Source organism: Hypanus sabinus, chromosome 9 (assembly GCF_030144855.1).
Source record: "Hypanus sabinus isolate sHypSab1 chromosome 9, sHypSab1.hap1, whole genome shotgun sequence".
NCBI classification, from domain to species: domain Eukaryota; kingdom Metazoa; phylum Chordata; class Chondrichthyes; order Myliobatiformes; family Dasyatidae; genus Hypanus; species Hypanus sabinus.
Window position 1 is genome coordinate 66,287,566 of NC_082714.1, and position 17,718 is coordinate 66,305,283.

The window sequence follows — 17,718 nt, forward strand, 5'->3', positions numbered from 1 at the left end:
TTCAGTAGACAATCCCTCCATGACATCCACCTTTTCTGCAGCCGTGACACAACACTGCCACGCCACCACCTCTTTTGCCTCCCTCCCTGTCCTTTCTGAAACATCTGAAATCCAGCACTTCAAGTAACCATTCCTGTCCCTGAGCCAAGTCTCTGTAATGGCCACCATATCATAGCTCCAAGTACTGATCCACACTCGAAGCTCATCCGCTTTGTTCACAATACTCCTTGCATTAAATGGACACATCTCAAACCATCGGTCTGAGAGCATCCCTTCTCTATCACCTGCCTATCCTCCCTCTTGCACTGTCTACAAGCTTTCTCTATTTGTGAACTAATCTCCTCTTCCCCAGTCTCTTCAGTTCCGTTCCCACCCCCCAACAATTCTAGATTAAACTCTCCCCGGTAGTCTTACCATACCTCCCTGCCAGGATATTGGTCCCCCAGGGATTCAAGTGCAACCCATCCTTTTTATACAGGTCACACCTGCTCCAAAAGAGGTCGCAATGATCCAGAAATCTGAATCCCTGCCCCTGCTCCAATGCCTCAGCCATGCATTTATCCTCCACCTCATTCTATTCCTATACTCACTGTCACGTGGCACAGGCAGTAATCCCGAGATTACTACCTTTGCAGTCCTGCTTCTCAACTTCCTTCCTAACTCCCTGTAGTCTTTTTTCAGGACCTCTTCCCTTTTCCTACCTATGTCATTGGTACCAATATGTACCACAACCTCTGGCTGTTTTCCCTCCCACTGCAGGATATCTTGAACACGATCTGAAACATCCCAGACCCTGGCACCTGGGAGGCAAACTACCATCCGAGTTTCTTTCCTGCGACCACAGAACACCTGTCTGACCCCCTAACTATAGAGTCCCCTATCATTACTGCTTTCCTCTTCCTTTCCCTACCCTTCTAACCCACAGGGCTGGACTCTCTGTCAGAGGCACGGCCACTGTTGCTTCCCCCAGGTAGGCTGTCTCCCCCAACAGTACTCAAATAGGAGTACTTTTGTCAAGGGGTACAGCCACAGGGGTGCTTTCTAGTACCTGATTCTTCCCCTTCCCTCTCTTGACTGTCTCCCGTGGCCCTGGTGTGACCACCTGCCTGTAATGATACAAAAACATGAATTTGAATTCCTTCCTCTAAAGCAGGTAGGGATTATAAATTCCATGAATTAAATGAATTTCGAACATAGAGCTGGTATCAGAAATGATGCGCATGAAACTTCCAAACCGTTGTTAAAAAAACAATCTGGTTCATTAACCTTTCTGATAGAAGAAAATCTGCCAGATTTACTTAGTCAACATGCACTTCCTCACTCACAGCAATGATGGCTGAGAAAACTTCTCGGTGACACCAAACCTAAATAAACAATTCACAAAGGCAGCTCAGCACCATTTCCCAGGACAATCAATAAATGGATAGCCACACACAGCAGAAGAAATAAATACAATGACAAAGTAAATATAACAATATGATTTTAAAATGAAATGAATAACAAATACATCTTTGTTCAATTACATTCCTGATATCTTATATGAATGAAATCCAAAAATGACCCACTTGGGACTGCAAAACAGTAAGTTTACTTACATGAACATCTGTTACAAGAGAAGAATGCAGAAAATAACTATGAGAAACCTCTAGTTGCACAATATCATTAGAACATTCTGCACAAATAACTCATTGAATTGAGCAAAAGCAAATACATCTCTACCTGACTTGAGACTGTAGACTTACGAACATCAACAATGTTGCTTCGGCTGCTTCAGCATAACAATATTTACTGTGTATTCACCTCTTAACTTAAAGTGATGAGCCACATGCTACAAAACAGTCATTAAAGGTTAACTTCACAACATTTTTCATTTTTACCATTTGGCGCTAGATCAGCGACAGATCTGCACACTAACACTGAAGTGCAAGAAGCTAATGAGAATAGCCAGCAAACTCTTCCCCACGATTTGAATTAAAAGAAGATTGGATATAGTCCTAATCAATGCTGAGATAAAATCAATAGGTCTCTTGACACAGGCTAGATCAAATCTACGGCTTTTCTGTCAAAAGCTCAAAAGGAAGGCTTCTAAAAGGTTATCAGTATAAACTCTTACCTGTACAGACACTTAAAAACAATTATTTTGTACTTTTCTTTAAAGGAATATCTGTACTTGGCAGCTAAAGATTACAAATATATTTACCATTTTTCAACGATCAACAGCATTGATGGTATCAGGGTCTAGTGCAACATAAGCCAAACATAATGCTGAATTCCAAATTGACATAAGAGGGTTTGACTTTCAAAAAATTTGAGAACAATTGATATGCACAGCAAGTGAGATAACTGATAGTTAATAATTTGTTTTCTTCTGAAAATCTTCCTGAGTACTAAATGAATTTCTGACCCATCATCAAAACAATATTGTGTTTTAATACCCATCAAGAGAATCTCACAAGGTATAATAAGGACCTAATACATAATCTCAAAGTTCGAATGCTCAACAATATTATATTTCCTCCGCCGAATGAAAGTGTTATCTAATTGGCCAATTGTCACCAATCCGAATCTCAATGCCCTGGAATTTTTTTTTTGCCCTTCAAGTATATATACATCTACTTTTTCAAAGCAGGTCCGAAATATGTTTCATTTAGTCTTTCTAGCAATTCGATCCAAATCACAATAGTGCTGCATTAACAAAATGAGCCCAGGTCTTATCTTGGTTAATTGTAATTCACCCTTCTGACATTGCTGGCTGTTTCCTTCTGCTATCTTTGCTAGAGTATGTAACTGAAAGTATGTGCTACTGTTTGGCCCTCAGACACCTGTACCTGTAGAGTGCACCGTTCCAGTTTCATTTCCAAGATCTTGTTGGCTTCATCAAGGCGCCCTCTCTCAGCCTCCAGCTCTTCAATTTTCTGCCTGTAAAAGGACAGATCGGGGAGTTGAAATCTACATATCCATGTATATTCTTTTGATAGGTACTATTACAGTTCTTAATTAATATTGTAACTATTACGTATAGACTTCTTAGATGGAGAAAAGAAAAACAATTCAGGGTGGAAGAAAAAGTCCACACAATCAGCAGAATGGCCTACAAGTTTTAATTTTTAAAAAGAGATGTGTTAGAACACCATTGGAGAATATAAAAAATACACTTCCATATTTAGGACAGCAAGCTGCTGTTTCTACCTCACATGAAAGAAAACACCTCTAACCACATGTTGACAGTGAACTGCTTGACTGATGAACACCACTGTGCAGGCTTGGATTGGCTTCAGTCCTCAGCCCGTTAAATGATTATGGCATGGTTCAACTGGCAGCACTTTCACTTCAGATCACACTCCAAAGTCTACATAAATATCTCAGTGCAATGCCCAAGGAGTGCAGCATCATTAAATATACTAAATGTCTGGATATGATTAAAAATTGAGAAACTCAGCCTACTAGTTCAGAGATATTAAAGACCTCAAAGCATTGTTCAAATAAGCACTGGGGGTTCTCTTGAACCACAGAGAGCATCATTAGCTCAATCAGTATCACAGGCCATTGACCATATTCTTATATGTCAGGGACACTACTGCAGCTCAGGGTGTCAGAGTTCGGAGCTCATTGCCCAGCGTTCTCTGTAAGGAGTCTCTGTACATCCTCCCCGTTCTTCTCACACAGTCCAAGGGCATATTGGATAATTGTCCCATAATTAGATTAGGGTTAAATCAGGGTTGTCAGGTGTTGCTGGGAGGCACAGCTCAAACAGACTATTCCAAACTACATGCCTAAGTAAAATAAAATACAAACAGACAATAGCAATAGAAGTAAGTCATGTGGCCTTTAGCCTTGCTCCAAAATTTGACATGATTATGCCTAGTCATCCATTTCAGAACCGCATTCTCAAATTCTTCCTGTATCATTTGGTCACTTTAACACCTCCTTTCTGATTTTTTTACATTTCTTGGTCTGTGGACAAACTCAGGGGGAAGGAATGTCACCTGATCTGTTATTCTGAATTATGGTACATCCCATACTCTGAGGCTATGAACCTTGATTTTGGATTCTAGCCATTGGGTACATCCTCTCTGCATCCAGTCCAAATGCAATTCCGATTCTGTACTGAAATTCTATTGAAATGAAGGTCAAAACACAATCTACCCTTCCACTCCTCGCTGCCTCTGAACAATTGATTTTAGTGAACAGTGCAAATGGATACTCAGGTCTAACTGCATCTTCTCTTTTCTCAATCTAACTTCCTTCATATAACAATTTGCCTTTCTGTTTTCAGGACCAAAGTGAAGCACCTTATATTTGTCCACATCCAACTGTATTTGTGTAAAACACATTGGAATCTTTGCATCCTCCTCACAGTCCACATTCTCCCTTTGCCTAAGCCTCCTCCCTCCATTTCTGTGTCATCTGCAAATTTTGGAATTTTCCCCATTCATATTCCCACTGATATATATTGTAAACAGCTGTAGCCCAAACTCCACTTATCACCATCTGCCAGCTGGAAAAAGATACATTTATTATCTACTCTCTCACACTGGCATGTCAATTACTTCAATCGCTACACAATGCAATAAAACTTCAATAATTTGTTATCCTATAATTCAAAAATCCTGATATTTCAACATCTGACTCATTAGGTGTTGCTTCCACACTCCCTTTAACTCGCCACGAGCCCAGATCCATGATGCCTTTAAACTCACCAGGCACATGTATTATAATGCTATATAATGTCTAAGGTTCCTCAGGTTGTCATAGCCAGGGGTGGTAGTGGGTATAGGTAGTACCACTATCTATAAAGTGCTCCAAATGGTGTGCGACTCTAACAGCCTCTGACAACCAAGTCCAACCCTTGGCCTTCATGTGTGGCTTAGCTACTAAGGCTCAGCAGAAATGCATGTACTGACGAGAACGGGCAAAGGCAGATCACTAGCACCTCAAAACCAGTTGTTTCAGGTAGGTGGGGCTCGTCAGCCTTGGATGGCAGCTTGCAAAGGAGAAGATCTTAAACCTCCACTGCCTTGTGGCCATACCCACCCATGGGGAAGACTTCGGGAGTAAACCCTGAGGAAGAAATCCAGAGCCAAGGTCCCTAAGGCAGTTTGATGTTGGTTACAACTTCACTCTGACAATTTCTGCAACGACATTGATACCAAGCTGTATCAAATCTTCCCGCCCAGGCTTGTGCCCTGGAGAGGACACAGTCCATGAGAGACGCACATCCGTGCTCCCCTGGGATCAACATCTAAAAAAAATTAGATTTACAGTATGAAGGAATGCTAATTGGAATAAAAGTCAAGAATTTCTGTCAGTCCACTACCACAAAAATATTGAACATGCTGGATTAATAGGGTTTGTTCTGTTTATATCCAATCCTGTATGTTTTAGTCTTGCAGCTCATATTCCAGGATGGTAGCATTGACATAGAAAGAGACATTGGATTTACCAGGCTTATATTCACTAAAGATAGTTAGAAGAATGAGTGGAGACCTCACACAGACCTACAAAAATCTAACAGCTTTGGATTGATTAGACCCACACAGGATGTTCCTCAAAATGGAGTAGTCCAACACCTGCAGTCATAATCTAAGAATAAGAAGTAAACCACTTAAATACGGCAAACTTGTGGAAGTCTTTACCACAGAAAGCAGTTGAAACTTTCTTCATCTAGGTTAAATCAAGAGAAACAACAGTTTCTGCATTTGCTTACATAACAATTGTGACTGTATTTTTAAGAAATACAATCACAAAAAAGAAGACATTTTGACAAGGGAAAACTGGGATTGGTAATTTTGGATAAATGAGAATGAAAGAGTTGGTCCAATGTAAGCCAGTGACCAGGAGAGCTTGGTATCAAGATAAAGAGATTGTTGTATAGCTTGATGATTCAATGTTCAATAAACTGAATGAGAATACAGAGGCATAAAGCAGGTTGAGTGAGAAAAGCATTATTCTCATCAATACTTGGAAGTTGACACATCATCAGTAGATAATCTAGGAATGGAAGCAATACATTACAAAGAATTGGGATGGGATGGGATGAAAATGGAGACAGTACAAAAAGTAAGAATGAATTCATCAGTAGAGTCACTTCATTCACAATCAAATAAACTAACTGCTGTACAAAGGCTGTTTGTAAAACTAGTCAAGAAGAAAAGAAGAGCTTATGAAAGGTTCAAAAAACTAGGTAATGATGGAGATCTAGAAGATTATAAAGCTGGCAGGAAAGAGTTTAAGAATGAAATTAGGAGAGCCAGAAGGGGCCATGAGAAGGCCTTAGTGGACCAGGATTAAGGAAATCCCAAGGCATTCTACAAGTATGTGAAGAGCAAAAGACGTGAGAGAAAAGGAACAATCAAGTGTGACAGTAGAAAAGTGTGTATGGAACCAAAAGGAGATAGACAAGGTACTTAATGAATGCTTTGCTTCAGTATTCACTATGGGAAAGGATCTTGGTTATTGTAGGGATGACTTACAGCAGATTGAAAAGCTTGAACATGTAGATATTAAGAAAGAGGATGTGCTGGAGCTCTTGGAAAGCATCAAGTTGGATAAGTCACTGGGACCAGATGGGATGTACCCCAGGCTACTATGAGAGGTGAGGGAGGAGATTACTGAGCCTCTGGTGATGACCTTTGCATCATCAATGGGGATGGGAGAGGTTCCGGAGGATTGGAGGGTTGTAGATGTTGTTCCCTTAATCAAGAAAGAAAGTAGAGATAGCACAAGAAATTATAGACCAGTGAGTCTTACTTCAGTGGTTGATAAGTTGATGAGGAAGATACTGAAAGGCAGGATTTATGAACATTTGGAGAGGCATAATATGATTAGCAATAGCCTACTTGGCTTTGTCAAAGGCAGGTCGTGCCTTACGAGCACATTGAATTTTTTGAGGATGTGACTAAACACATTGATGAAGTTAGAGCAGTAGATGTAGTGTATATGGATTTCAGCAAGGCATTTGATGAGGTAACCCATGCAAGGCTTATTGAGAAAGTAAGGAGGCATGGGATCCAAGGGGACATTGCTTTGTGGATCCAGAACTGGCTTGTCCACAGAAGGCAAAGAATGGTTGTAGATGGGTCATATTCTGCATGGAGGCCAGTGACCAGTGGTGTGCCTCAGGGATCTGTTCCAGGACCCCTACTCTTCGTGATCTTTATAAATGATCTGGATGAGGAAGTGGAGGGTTAGGTTAGTTAAATTTGATGATGACACAAATGTTGGGGGTGTTGTTGACAGTATGGAGGGCTGTCAGAGGTTACAGCAGGACATTGATGGGATTCAAAACTGGGCAGATGGAGTTCAACCCAGATAAGTGTGAGGTGGTTCATTTTGGTAGGTCAAAAATGATGGCAGAATATAGCATTAATGGTAAGTACTCTTGGCAGAATGGAGGATCAGAGGGATCTAAGAGTCCGAGTCCAAAGGACACTCAAAACTGCTGCGCAGCGTGACTCTGTGGTCAAGGAGGCATACGGTGTATTGGCCTTCATCAATTGTGGGATTGAGTTTAAGAGCCGACAGGTAATGCTGCAGCTATATAGGACCCTGGTCAGATCTTATTTGGAGTACTGCGCTCAGTTCTGGTCGCCTCACTACAGAAAGGATGTGGAAATTATAGAAAGGGTGCAGAGGAGATTTCCAAGGATGTTGCCTGGATTGGGGAGCATGCCTTATGAGAATAGGTTGAGTGAACACGGCCTTTTCTCCTTGGAGTGATGGAGGATGAGAGGTGACCTGATGATGAGAGGCATTGATTGTGTGGGTAGTCAGAGACTTTTTCCTGGCTGAAATAGCTAGCATGAGAGGACACTGTTTTAAGGTGCTTGGAAGTAGGTACAGAGGAGATGCCAAGGGTAAGTTTTTTTTTGTGTAGAAAGTGGCAAGTGCATGGAATGGGATCCCGGCGACGGTGGTGGAGGCAGATATGATAGGATCTTTTAAAGGACTCCTGGATAGGTATATGGAGTTTAGAAAAATAGAGGCTATTAGTAGTCCTCAGTAATTTCTAAGGTAAGGACATGATCGGCATAACCTTGCAGGCCGAAGGGCCTTTATTGTGTTGTAGGTTTTCTGTTTCTATGTGATGATCCGAAGAACAGAAGATCGGTCTTGTGAGTGATAGCTATTGGAGTATAAAAGTTGAGATTATTTGCTGTGTAACCAAAACTATGTAGTCTAAGTTTGCTATTTGCTATGCATGTACCCAATTTAGTAGGAGAATGAAATATTAAGAATGTAGAAGACAATGGTGGGTTAATGAGAGGTAGCTAAGAGATGTAGATTAGAACATGATTAAGTCAATGGGTATAAACAATAGTGGCAGATGTACGTGTGATACGCAACTATAGACCAATTGCATATGCTAATGCAACTAAACCAGGAGATTGCTATAAAACATGCTATGTCCAAGGATCGGTGGGCAATCAGCGACTAGCTCAATGACTGTCTCAGCTTTGATTTGCAAATTAAAGTTTAACTCTTCTTCAAGAATCTTCTGCGTCTCCTGGTCGTTTGTGGGGCATGAGAAACCACGACAAAATTGGCGACCGCGGCAGGACCGGAAAGAGACCCACCGAAAGGAAACGGCAGATTGGGGACGCTTCCCAGTCCTCTAGGGACCCCCACGAGGCTAACAGAATAAAGGGTGCACCCAAACAAAAGGTAAGCGCTTTTTGCGACAATTTGGGCTAAGAATTCTGTTGGTTTTGGGGAGGTCTTGGAGTCTCAGAAGTGTGGAACCACTGCTGAAGGGTCTCTCCGGTCCAAAGAATCTGGCAGAATTGGGGGTTAACAGGAGGCTCAGAGGATTGATCAAGAACACTGCAGTGAGGGTAAGTACAAATAAGTTAATAAGAAGTTAAGAAAAATTCCACGTGGTGTTGGTAAATCTCTGTGGATACCACTTCGTATAAGACAAAGGTCTGAACAGGCAAGGAAAGGGAAAATAGAGAAAATCCTCATGGATACCGCCTTAAGAGATAAGGGTCTGAATAGACGAGGTGCAAAGAGCAAGTTCTGTGGATACCGCTCTGAATAGAGGTCTGTACGGGCAGAACAGAATAGAAAACAAGGGGACAGTCCAATATATAGTTTAAAGCGCTGGTAGATAGACGATAGACTAGGCATAGAATTAGAGTAAATTATATCCAGTAAACGAACTGTGAATCTCTGAAATACCTTAAAAAGAGAGAAATAACATGACAGGTAAAGGAACGGCAGTAGAGATTCTGAGCAAAAAATTCCCGATAAATAAATGAGTTCACAAAAACTTCAGAAAAATGGGGAAAAAGAACCAAAAACCTGGTCACAAAGTGGCCAAGAGAAGGAACGTTTGATGTAAGTTTGTGCGAAGAAATGGAGGGACTAATTAAAAATTACAAACAAAAAGAAAAATCTGAGAAAAGAGGGCAAAAAAGAGAACGAGAAATGGAATTGCTAAAACTCTTCAGAACGGAGGGAGAAAGGCTGAGGAGGACAGGTAGAATATTGATTACAAGCGAGGAAGACACTAAGGTGCTGGAAAAACAGCCTGTTAGAGAGAGAGGAGGGTACAGTGAGAAGCTGGCTTCAGCTCCGTACCCGGATGTGAAAGAAACAGAAAAGCACCCTCCCTCGAATGAGGAAGGAACCCCTAAGCAGTGCCCCCTGCTGACAGGAACAGTAAACATGCAGGGAGAAGTACAAGTTTGGGATAATGAGGAAGGAAAAATATGAGGCAGAAAGGATAAAGGTGGAACAGGCACAGAGAGAAATGGAAGAAGGGATTGAACGGATGAAATACTTGAGAAAGGAAAAGGAATATGAGGAGTATCGGTTATACTATAGAAATAAACAGACTAGAAAAGAAGGTGACTCATTGGAGGGGCAAGAGTTAAGTGGAGAGAGAGAGGATGTGAGAATTTGTGGGGAAGAGGTAGGAGGCAGAAGCCTAGAAGAGCAGAAGGAGGCAGTAGGGAAGTGACATGTGGTAGTAGAGAGAAAGCCAGATAAGTTACTGAGAGGGGATTGCCAGAGGAGATGTGAAAAATACTCTAGGGACCAACCAAGTATTGAATTAAGACAGAAAGGAGGGACTCCACAGGGAGACCGAGGGAAGAAGAGGACCCCGGAGACATTTGTGTGGGAGGCAGTAAAGACATGCCCTGAGACAGATGGGGAGTCAGGTGAGGAGGAGAGCCAGGGCAGGTGGGAAGAAGGAGGAAGAATGATGCCATTGTTAGTAAAAGGATCAGGACAAGTGCAGTATATTCCTTGGGGATCCCACCTTAGAAGGGCTGAAAAACACTCTGCCCAATCTACATGAAGGAGCAGGGAAATGGATTAGGCCTTTGAAGAAGAAACGGCAGGACGATTATTGGCTATGGGAGATTTGAAGGCACTGTTGATAAGGTTGATGGGAACCTCCAAATTTAACGAACTAATGGAAATGGCTGGCAAAGTGAACTCAAATGACCCAAGAACTGATGGAGATGGGTTTGACAGAGTGAGGCAGAGGGTATGGCAGGCCCTCAGGAAGCTTTATCCACCCAAAGTGGACACCAAAGCCTTAAAAGGGGATCCACTGGGAGACACTGAAAACCCAGCAGCCTACGTAGAAAACCAGTTGAAAAGGTGGAGACTGGAGACTGAGCAAGAGGTGGAGAATAGCTTATTTATGACCTCACTGTTCCATCACAGCATTTTGGATGCAATGCCTCCACAAGTAAAATCCAAACTGGAGGAAGTGGTTGGGCTAACGTCAATGACCCCACAAAAATTTAGAGACCACGTAGTCCATGCGGTTGAGAAATACTGGAAAGACAAACCAAGGTTGGCTGAGCAGCAGGAAGAGGTGCAAAGAAAGATAATACAAATGCAGCTCGAAGAACTCAAAAAGAAGGAAAAAGAGAAAAACAAAAAGATGCTGCCAGCAACCACCGGTCCGAGTACAGCCATCGAACTGGACAAAGCACTGCTATATGGAGGAACCAATCATACTGTAAGTCAAGGGCTGGAAAACCCCATGCCAATAATCGTCTTTGGAGGAGCATTCCCACAAATGCCCTATCAGGAACAGACTAAATTCAAACAGCCCAGACAGGACTGGAAGTCCCAAGGAGGGGGACAGAGAAGCTATGGGAAAAGGGGACCAGTGAGGAGACAGGGGGAAAGAGAGGTAGAGAGATTGTGCTGGGGATGTAATCAGCCAGGTCACATGAGAAGAGATTGTCTGTTTACACCATGGCCTGACAAACACCAGCAGGAACCGATAACAAGGGAACTAAAGTTTAGCCAAGGACCAGCCCTCACAGGCCTAAGCGGACCTGTGAACCCCTATGCGAGGTATTAGGGGTGCCCCGAGAACTCGAGTGGGAAGGGACATTACCCGATGATAACCAGGGAGGCAGACGAGGAACCCATTGTTCAGGTTATGTTAGAAGGGCAACTGACACCAATGATGATAGATACTGGAGCCACGTACACTTGTGTACAGCCACAGTATGCCCTTCACCTTCCCATGTCAGGAAAGTTTATTAAGACGGTAGGGTTCTCGGGGGAAACACAGTTGACACAGTGCACGGCTCCAGTGCGGTTGAGAATGGGAGATAAAGGAATTGTTTTGCCGGTGCTAGTATTTAAAGAAACTCCGATTAATTTGTTAGGCAGAGATGCCTTATTGAAACTGGAATTAAAATTAGAATACACCAGAAATGGGCTGAGTGTGGAAAGAGCAGCGGCTCAATTGATAGTGCGAGAAGACAAGAAGGCTAATGTCTTTTGGATAGGAGACATCGCAGATCAGATTCAGGAAACCTGGGAGAAATTGACAAAGGGCGTGCAGGTTATATTACCCAGGGTGGTAATGCCCAAATCTGAGCTACATTGTACAGTGATTTTTGACAAGACTCAGAACAGGGAGTTAGAGGAGAGATGGCACCTGGAGGCATGTACCCAACAGCACCTGGAAGGGGAGGCTGTGATATTTAGAAAGCAAGGGGCAGCTTTACAAGTTAAGTGGAACACCTTTTTAGAAAAATGGTACAGGATACCGGAGGCTGCACCCCACGTAACGTTGTTGGTAAACAAGGGATATCCGTCTAAAGACTTAGGACCCTTAGTTAAGAGTGCTGAAACCGTAACAGTGTTGAGGAAAATCATGCCAGAGGTGTGGATATCATAAGACAACAATTGCATTAAAATAATGGTAAGTGTAGATATGGTAGGGACAGTGAGAGAGGTCGAAATAACTCCCCAACCACACCTGCCCTTGCTGGGAAAGGAAAGAGGCCAGCAGAAAGATAAAAGGTTAGATGAGTTGCCGTCTATTCTGTGGTCACAGCATGACATGGACGTAGGGAAAATAAAAACAGCTAGTCCGGTGGAAATAAGGCTGAAAAGGGGAGCAGTTCCACCCAGGAGACCTCAATACCCTAAGACCAGAAGCAGAAGAGGGAATAGCATCGACAGTGCAGGGGTTGCTTGAAATAGGAGTGCTTAAAAGAACAAACAGTCCATGCTGCCCCGTTGCTGCCGGTCTTAAAAGCAGATAAATCTAAGTGGAGATTGGTACATGATTTGCGAGCGGTAAATGATGTGGTAGAGGACTGGCCAGCAGTAGTCCCCAACCCACACACGCTTTTGACTAATGTTCCACCAGAAGCAAGTTACTTTTCAGTGATTGATTTGTGTTCGGCTTTCTTCAGCATTCCTCTAACCGACCAGTGTTAGTATCTGTTTGCATTTACTTACAGAGGTGCTCAGTATACCTATACCAGAATGCCACAAGGATTTAAACATTCACCACACGTTTTTAATCAGGTGTTGAAGGCAGACCTAGAGGGCATACCATTGGAAAGTACATTGTTACAGTATGTGGATGACCTGTTGATTTGCTCCCACAGTAAGGAACAGTGTGAGCAGGGCACCATAACTCTGTTAGAGAAGTTGGCGCACGGAGGACATAAAGTATCCAAAAAGAAACTGCAATTTTGCACGCAGCAAGTGGAATACTTAGGCAGGGTAATATCCAACGGAGTAAAGGCGATAGCACCAGATCAGATTGAGGCAATAACCAAGGCCCCAAAACCCCAGACTGTAGGGCAGATGATGACGTTTTTGGGAATAGCAGGGTACAGCTCAAATTGGATAGGAGAATATGCTGAGATTGTGGCACCTTTGAGAAAGATAATGAAAGAAGCAAGACATACAAATTTGAAGAACGGCTTACAGTGGAATGAAGAGGCAGAGATAGCTTTCAATGCTATTAAGCAGGAATTGCAGTCAGCACCAGCATTAGCTTTGCCTGACTACGAGAAGGCTTTTCATTTGTATGTATCCAACCGACAGGAGGGTTATGTCACAGCGGTTCTAACACAGGAGACAGGCACAGGAAAAGCAAAGCAGCCGATAGCATACTACAGTACGAGACTAGATGAGGTGGCTCAGGGGTATCCACCCTGTTAACAGGGATTGGCGGCACTGTATTATGCATATGAAAAGGCATCATCTGTAACCCTTGGCTATCCTGTGACTCTGTACACACACCACAAAGTAGCAGAGTTGCTGGAAAGAGGGAAATTTCTGCTGATGCCAGCCAGGATAGCAGCGTATCAGATGCTATTCACGTTTCCAGACATAACTATACAGAGATGCACTACCAGTAATATAGCCGATTTTGTCCCTTTGGGCTATGAAGGAGAACCCCATGATTGTGCAGGGAAGACGATGACATTTGCCAAACTGAGAGCAGACTTACGGTCAGAACCACTAGAGGATGCAGATAAAAAGGTTCTGTTCGTAGATGGCTTTTGTTATAGGGACTATGATGGAAATCATGCAGGGTTCTCAGTCGTGCAGCAGGATCAGTCGAGCTCTAAGATTATTAGGATGGAATCCTGTCCCCAACCGTGTTCCGCCCAACTAGCGGAAATCAAAGCCCTGTCAGCTGCGTGTGAAATGATGGAAGGTGAGACAGAGACATCTATACTGATTCGGCATATGCTCATGGAGTATGTCATTTGTTTGGGGCAGTGTGGAAGCAGAGAGGTTTTAAAAAAAGTAGCGGAGATCCCATACAACATTGTCAGCAAATTCTAGACTTAATAAATGCCATAATGAAACATAAAGCATTGGCTATATTGAAATGCCAGGCACATAAAAAGGGAAATGATGTAATAACAAAGGGAAATCAAGCTGCGGACGAGGCAGCCATAAAAGCGTCTGGGTGTACGTCAGCTGTCATTGCCCCCCAGGTAAGCCTAACTCCAGAACCTGACCTGATTTAGAGGACCTAATTGAAATACAAGGTAAGGCAACTTTGGCAGAACAGACAATGTGGAGAAAAAGGGGGACCAAGCAGAACCCGGAAGGCTTGTGGAGCACGGAAGACGGTTTGTTGGTAGCGCCCACCCCTCTACTGACGATTCTGATTTCAGAAGCGCATGGGATGGACCATTGTGCAAGGGGGGAAGTGATAAAGAAAATAAAGAAGGATGGCTTTTGGTCACCTTATTTACAGGCTTCAGTGGACTTTATCTTGTCACAGTGCGAGGTATGCGCACAGAATAATGTTTGGAAGGGAATTACAACCCCAATAGGCCACATTCCCGTACCTGAAGGACCATTTAAACATCTAGTGATCAATTACGTAGACATGATAAAGACAGTGAGAGGGAAAAGAAACATGCTGGTAGTAATTGATCGATTTAGCAGATGGGTGGAGGCAGTACCTTCAAAAGATCAAGGGGCAAAGACAGTGGTAAAATTTCTGACAAATGAAGTGATCCCAAGGTTTGGATTACCTACAGAAGTTAGCTCAGACAATGGTTCAGCTTTTATCCAGAAAGTGGTCAAACTGGTACTACAGGCGCAGAGGATAAAGCAAAGATTTGGATGTGTATACCACCCTCAGTCGCAGGGCATGGTAGAGAGAATTAATGGAACCCTGAAAGCCAAACTAAACAAAATTTGTGCAGACACTAAACTTAATTGGGTCGATGCTTTACCGTTAGCATTTATGAGTTACCGCATGCAAACTAATCGAATAACATGCCTGACACCGGATGAGATGCTCACTGGGAAGCTATCATACCTGTGATAGGGGTAAGCAAAAATGTTGAATGGATAAACTATATATACTACAATCAACAGAGATTCATCAACTACACCGATTATGCACTGGAGGCCTTAGGGCAACAGCTAGATGCAACTAGCAGGATGGCGTGGCAAAACAGACAGGTACTGGATTGGCTTTTGGCAGAAAAAGGGTGTGTGTGTGTAATGTTTGGAGAACAATGCTGCACTTTCAAACCGAACAATACTAGCCCAGAAGGGTCTTTCACCAGAGCAATGAATAAATTAAAGAATCTGCAGACGGAGGTCAAACAGAATGCAGGGTTCGGACATCAGTTCTTTGATTGGTTGGAAAATAGACTCAGAGGGTGGGGAGCATGGCTGCCTAAAATAGCAATAACTGTCAGTATTGTATTGTTGAGCTGTGCGCTTGTGCTGTGCTGTTTTCTTCCTTGTCTCAAATCTCTTGTAGTGCATGCTGCAACCAAACAATTTCCAATGCTCGTGGCAATTACTGAAGCAAGCTTAGTGGAGAAAGAAACACCGAAAATGTATCGTTACAGCCTACAACACCTGCAGGATGAACAAGAGCAAAATGACAGTGGGGGAGTGGATTGTAAGGGCTTCTGAGACTTTTTCCCTGTCTCAGGTACAGAGGGACAGGTTTTTGGCTCAGTGGCCCAGGGTAACAGGGAGAGAATACTTTGAGGTCTTGGCACAGAAAATTATAGTTTAACCCGAGATTTGGGAATAAGTGCTTGAGTTTATTGGGGCTTTTGTGCGCAGACTCTTAGTCTTTTCTCTGTGTGAGACTCTCTGGGTCTCAAAGGGGTATATATTGGAGTATAAAAGTTGAGATTGTTTGCTGTGTAACCAAAACTATGTAGGCTGAGTTTGCTATTTACTATGCATGTACCCATTTTAGTAGGAGAATGAAATATTAAGAATGTAGAAGACAATGATGGGTTAATGAGAGGTAGCTAAGAGATGTAGATTAGAACATGATTAAGTCAATGGGTAGAAACAATAGTGGCGGATGTACGTGTGATACGCAACTATAGACCAATTGCATATGCTAATACAACTAAACCAGGAGATTGCTATAAAACATGCTACGTCCAAGGATTGGTGGGCAATCAGTGACTAGCTCAATGACTGTCTCAGCTTTGATTTGCAAATTAAGGTTTAACCCTTCTTCAAGAATCTTCTGCGTCTCCTGGTCGTTTGTGGGGCATGAGAAACCACAACATAGCTTGGTCAATCATGGCAAAGAAATCAAAGATAAGTGATAATCCAACCTGTATGTGTGTATTTTTTTGTGTGCCATACTCTGACAGAGCCTCGGCGACCACTGTTTTTTTCCAAATGGTTATCTTGGAGGAAAGATTCTGTGAGTGGTCCCCCACGTCCCTCAGCAGAGAGTTTTTTTTACGAGGCCAAGTTGCAAGCTCGATACTCCACCCGGCACAGATAGAAAACATGTCTGGGAGCAGCCCAACTGGATTCGAGCTCAAGAACCTTCGCTCTGGAGTCCAGCACTGATGTCACTGCGCCACCAGCCTGTGTGGTAGGTATGCTAAAAACACATCTAGACTCTGATTTTGAGGAAAATGCAAGTAACAACATCTGATGGAGATTCCATAGTATGCTAAAAAAATCTAATGTTTAAAAAGCTTCACTGTGCAATGCTCCCATGCTGTGCTCTTGTAATTACCACAAGGAGCAATTCTGTACAAAAGTGTTTGATGATTTTAAACTCTACGAGTCAAAGAGAAACTTGTCTCATTAAAATGGCACCTGTACCATTCTAATTTTTGGAAATTATAAGAATGAATGTTATTTGATTCAGTGACAGGAAGTTTAACACAAGGACTTTGGACTAACATAAATATTTATAATTTGGTTTATTATCACTGACATATATTGTGAAATTTATTGCAGCAGCAGTGCAAGATATGAAAATTACTGAAAGTTACAATAAAAAATATGTAAAAAAGGGAGTAAAATAGTGAGGTAGTTTTCATGGACTGTTCAGAAGTCTGATGGTGGAAGAGAAGAAGCTGTTCCTAAAACATTGAGAGTGGGTCTTCAGGCTCCTGTACCTGCTCCCTAAAAGTAGCAATGATATGATGGCATGTTCCAGATGTGAGGGTCCTTAACAATGGAATCTGCCTTCTTGAGTCACCACTTTTAAAGACGTCCTAGATGGTAGGGAGGCTGGTGCCCATGATGTAGCTGTCTAAGTCTACAACCATCTGCATCTCCTTTCCAATCCTGTGCAGTGGAGCCTCCATACGAGGAGGTGAAACAACCAGTTAAAATGCTCTCCATTGTATATCTGTAGATATTTGCTCAGGTCTTTTATGAAACATCAAATCTCCTCTAACTCCTAATGAAGCATAGCTACTAGCATGCCTTCTTTGTCACTGCATCATTCTGTTGGGCCCAGGATAGAACCACTGAGACATTGTCACACAGAAACCTGAAGCAGCTCACCCTTTCCAGTGGTGGGCCCTCAATGAGTACCTTATCCAATCTTCCCCTTCCTGAAGTCCACAATCTTGTTGGTTTTGCTGATGTGGAGTGCACACTGTAGTTGCAACACTACTCAACCAGCCAATTTATCTCACTCCTGCATGCTTCTTTGTCACTGCTTGAGATTCT

General features: G+C 42.7%; 1 protein-coding gene across 7 annotated transcripts in view; it reads right to left on the reverse strand.

Moving 5' to 3' along the window:
- mad1l1 (mitotic arrest deficient 1 like 1) overlaps window positions 1-17,718 on the reverse strand; it is a 1,079,555-nt gene that overhangs the window by 516,873 nt on the left and 544,964 nt on the right. For all 7 annotated transcript variants that reach the window (XM_059979806.1, XM_059979807.1, XM_059979800.1 and 4 more), the window contains one exon: window positions 2,829-2,919. In XM_059979806.1, the coding sequence (XP_059835789.1) occupies window positions 2,829-2,919 (91 nt within the window). The remainder of the gene's footprint in view (window positions 1-2,828; window positions 2,920-17,718) is intronic.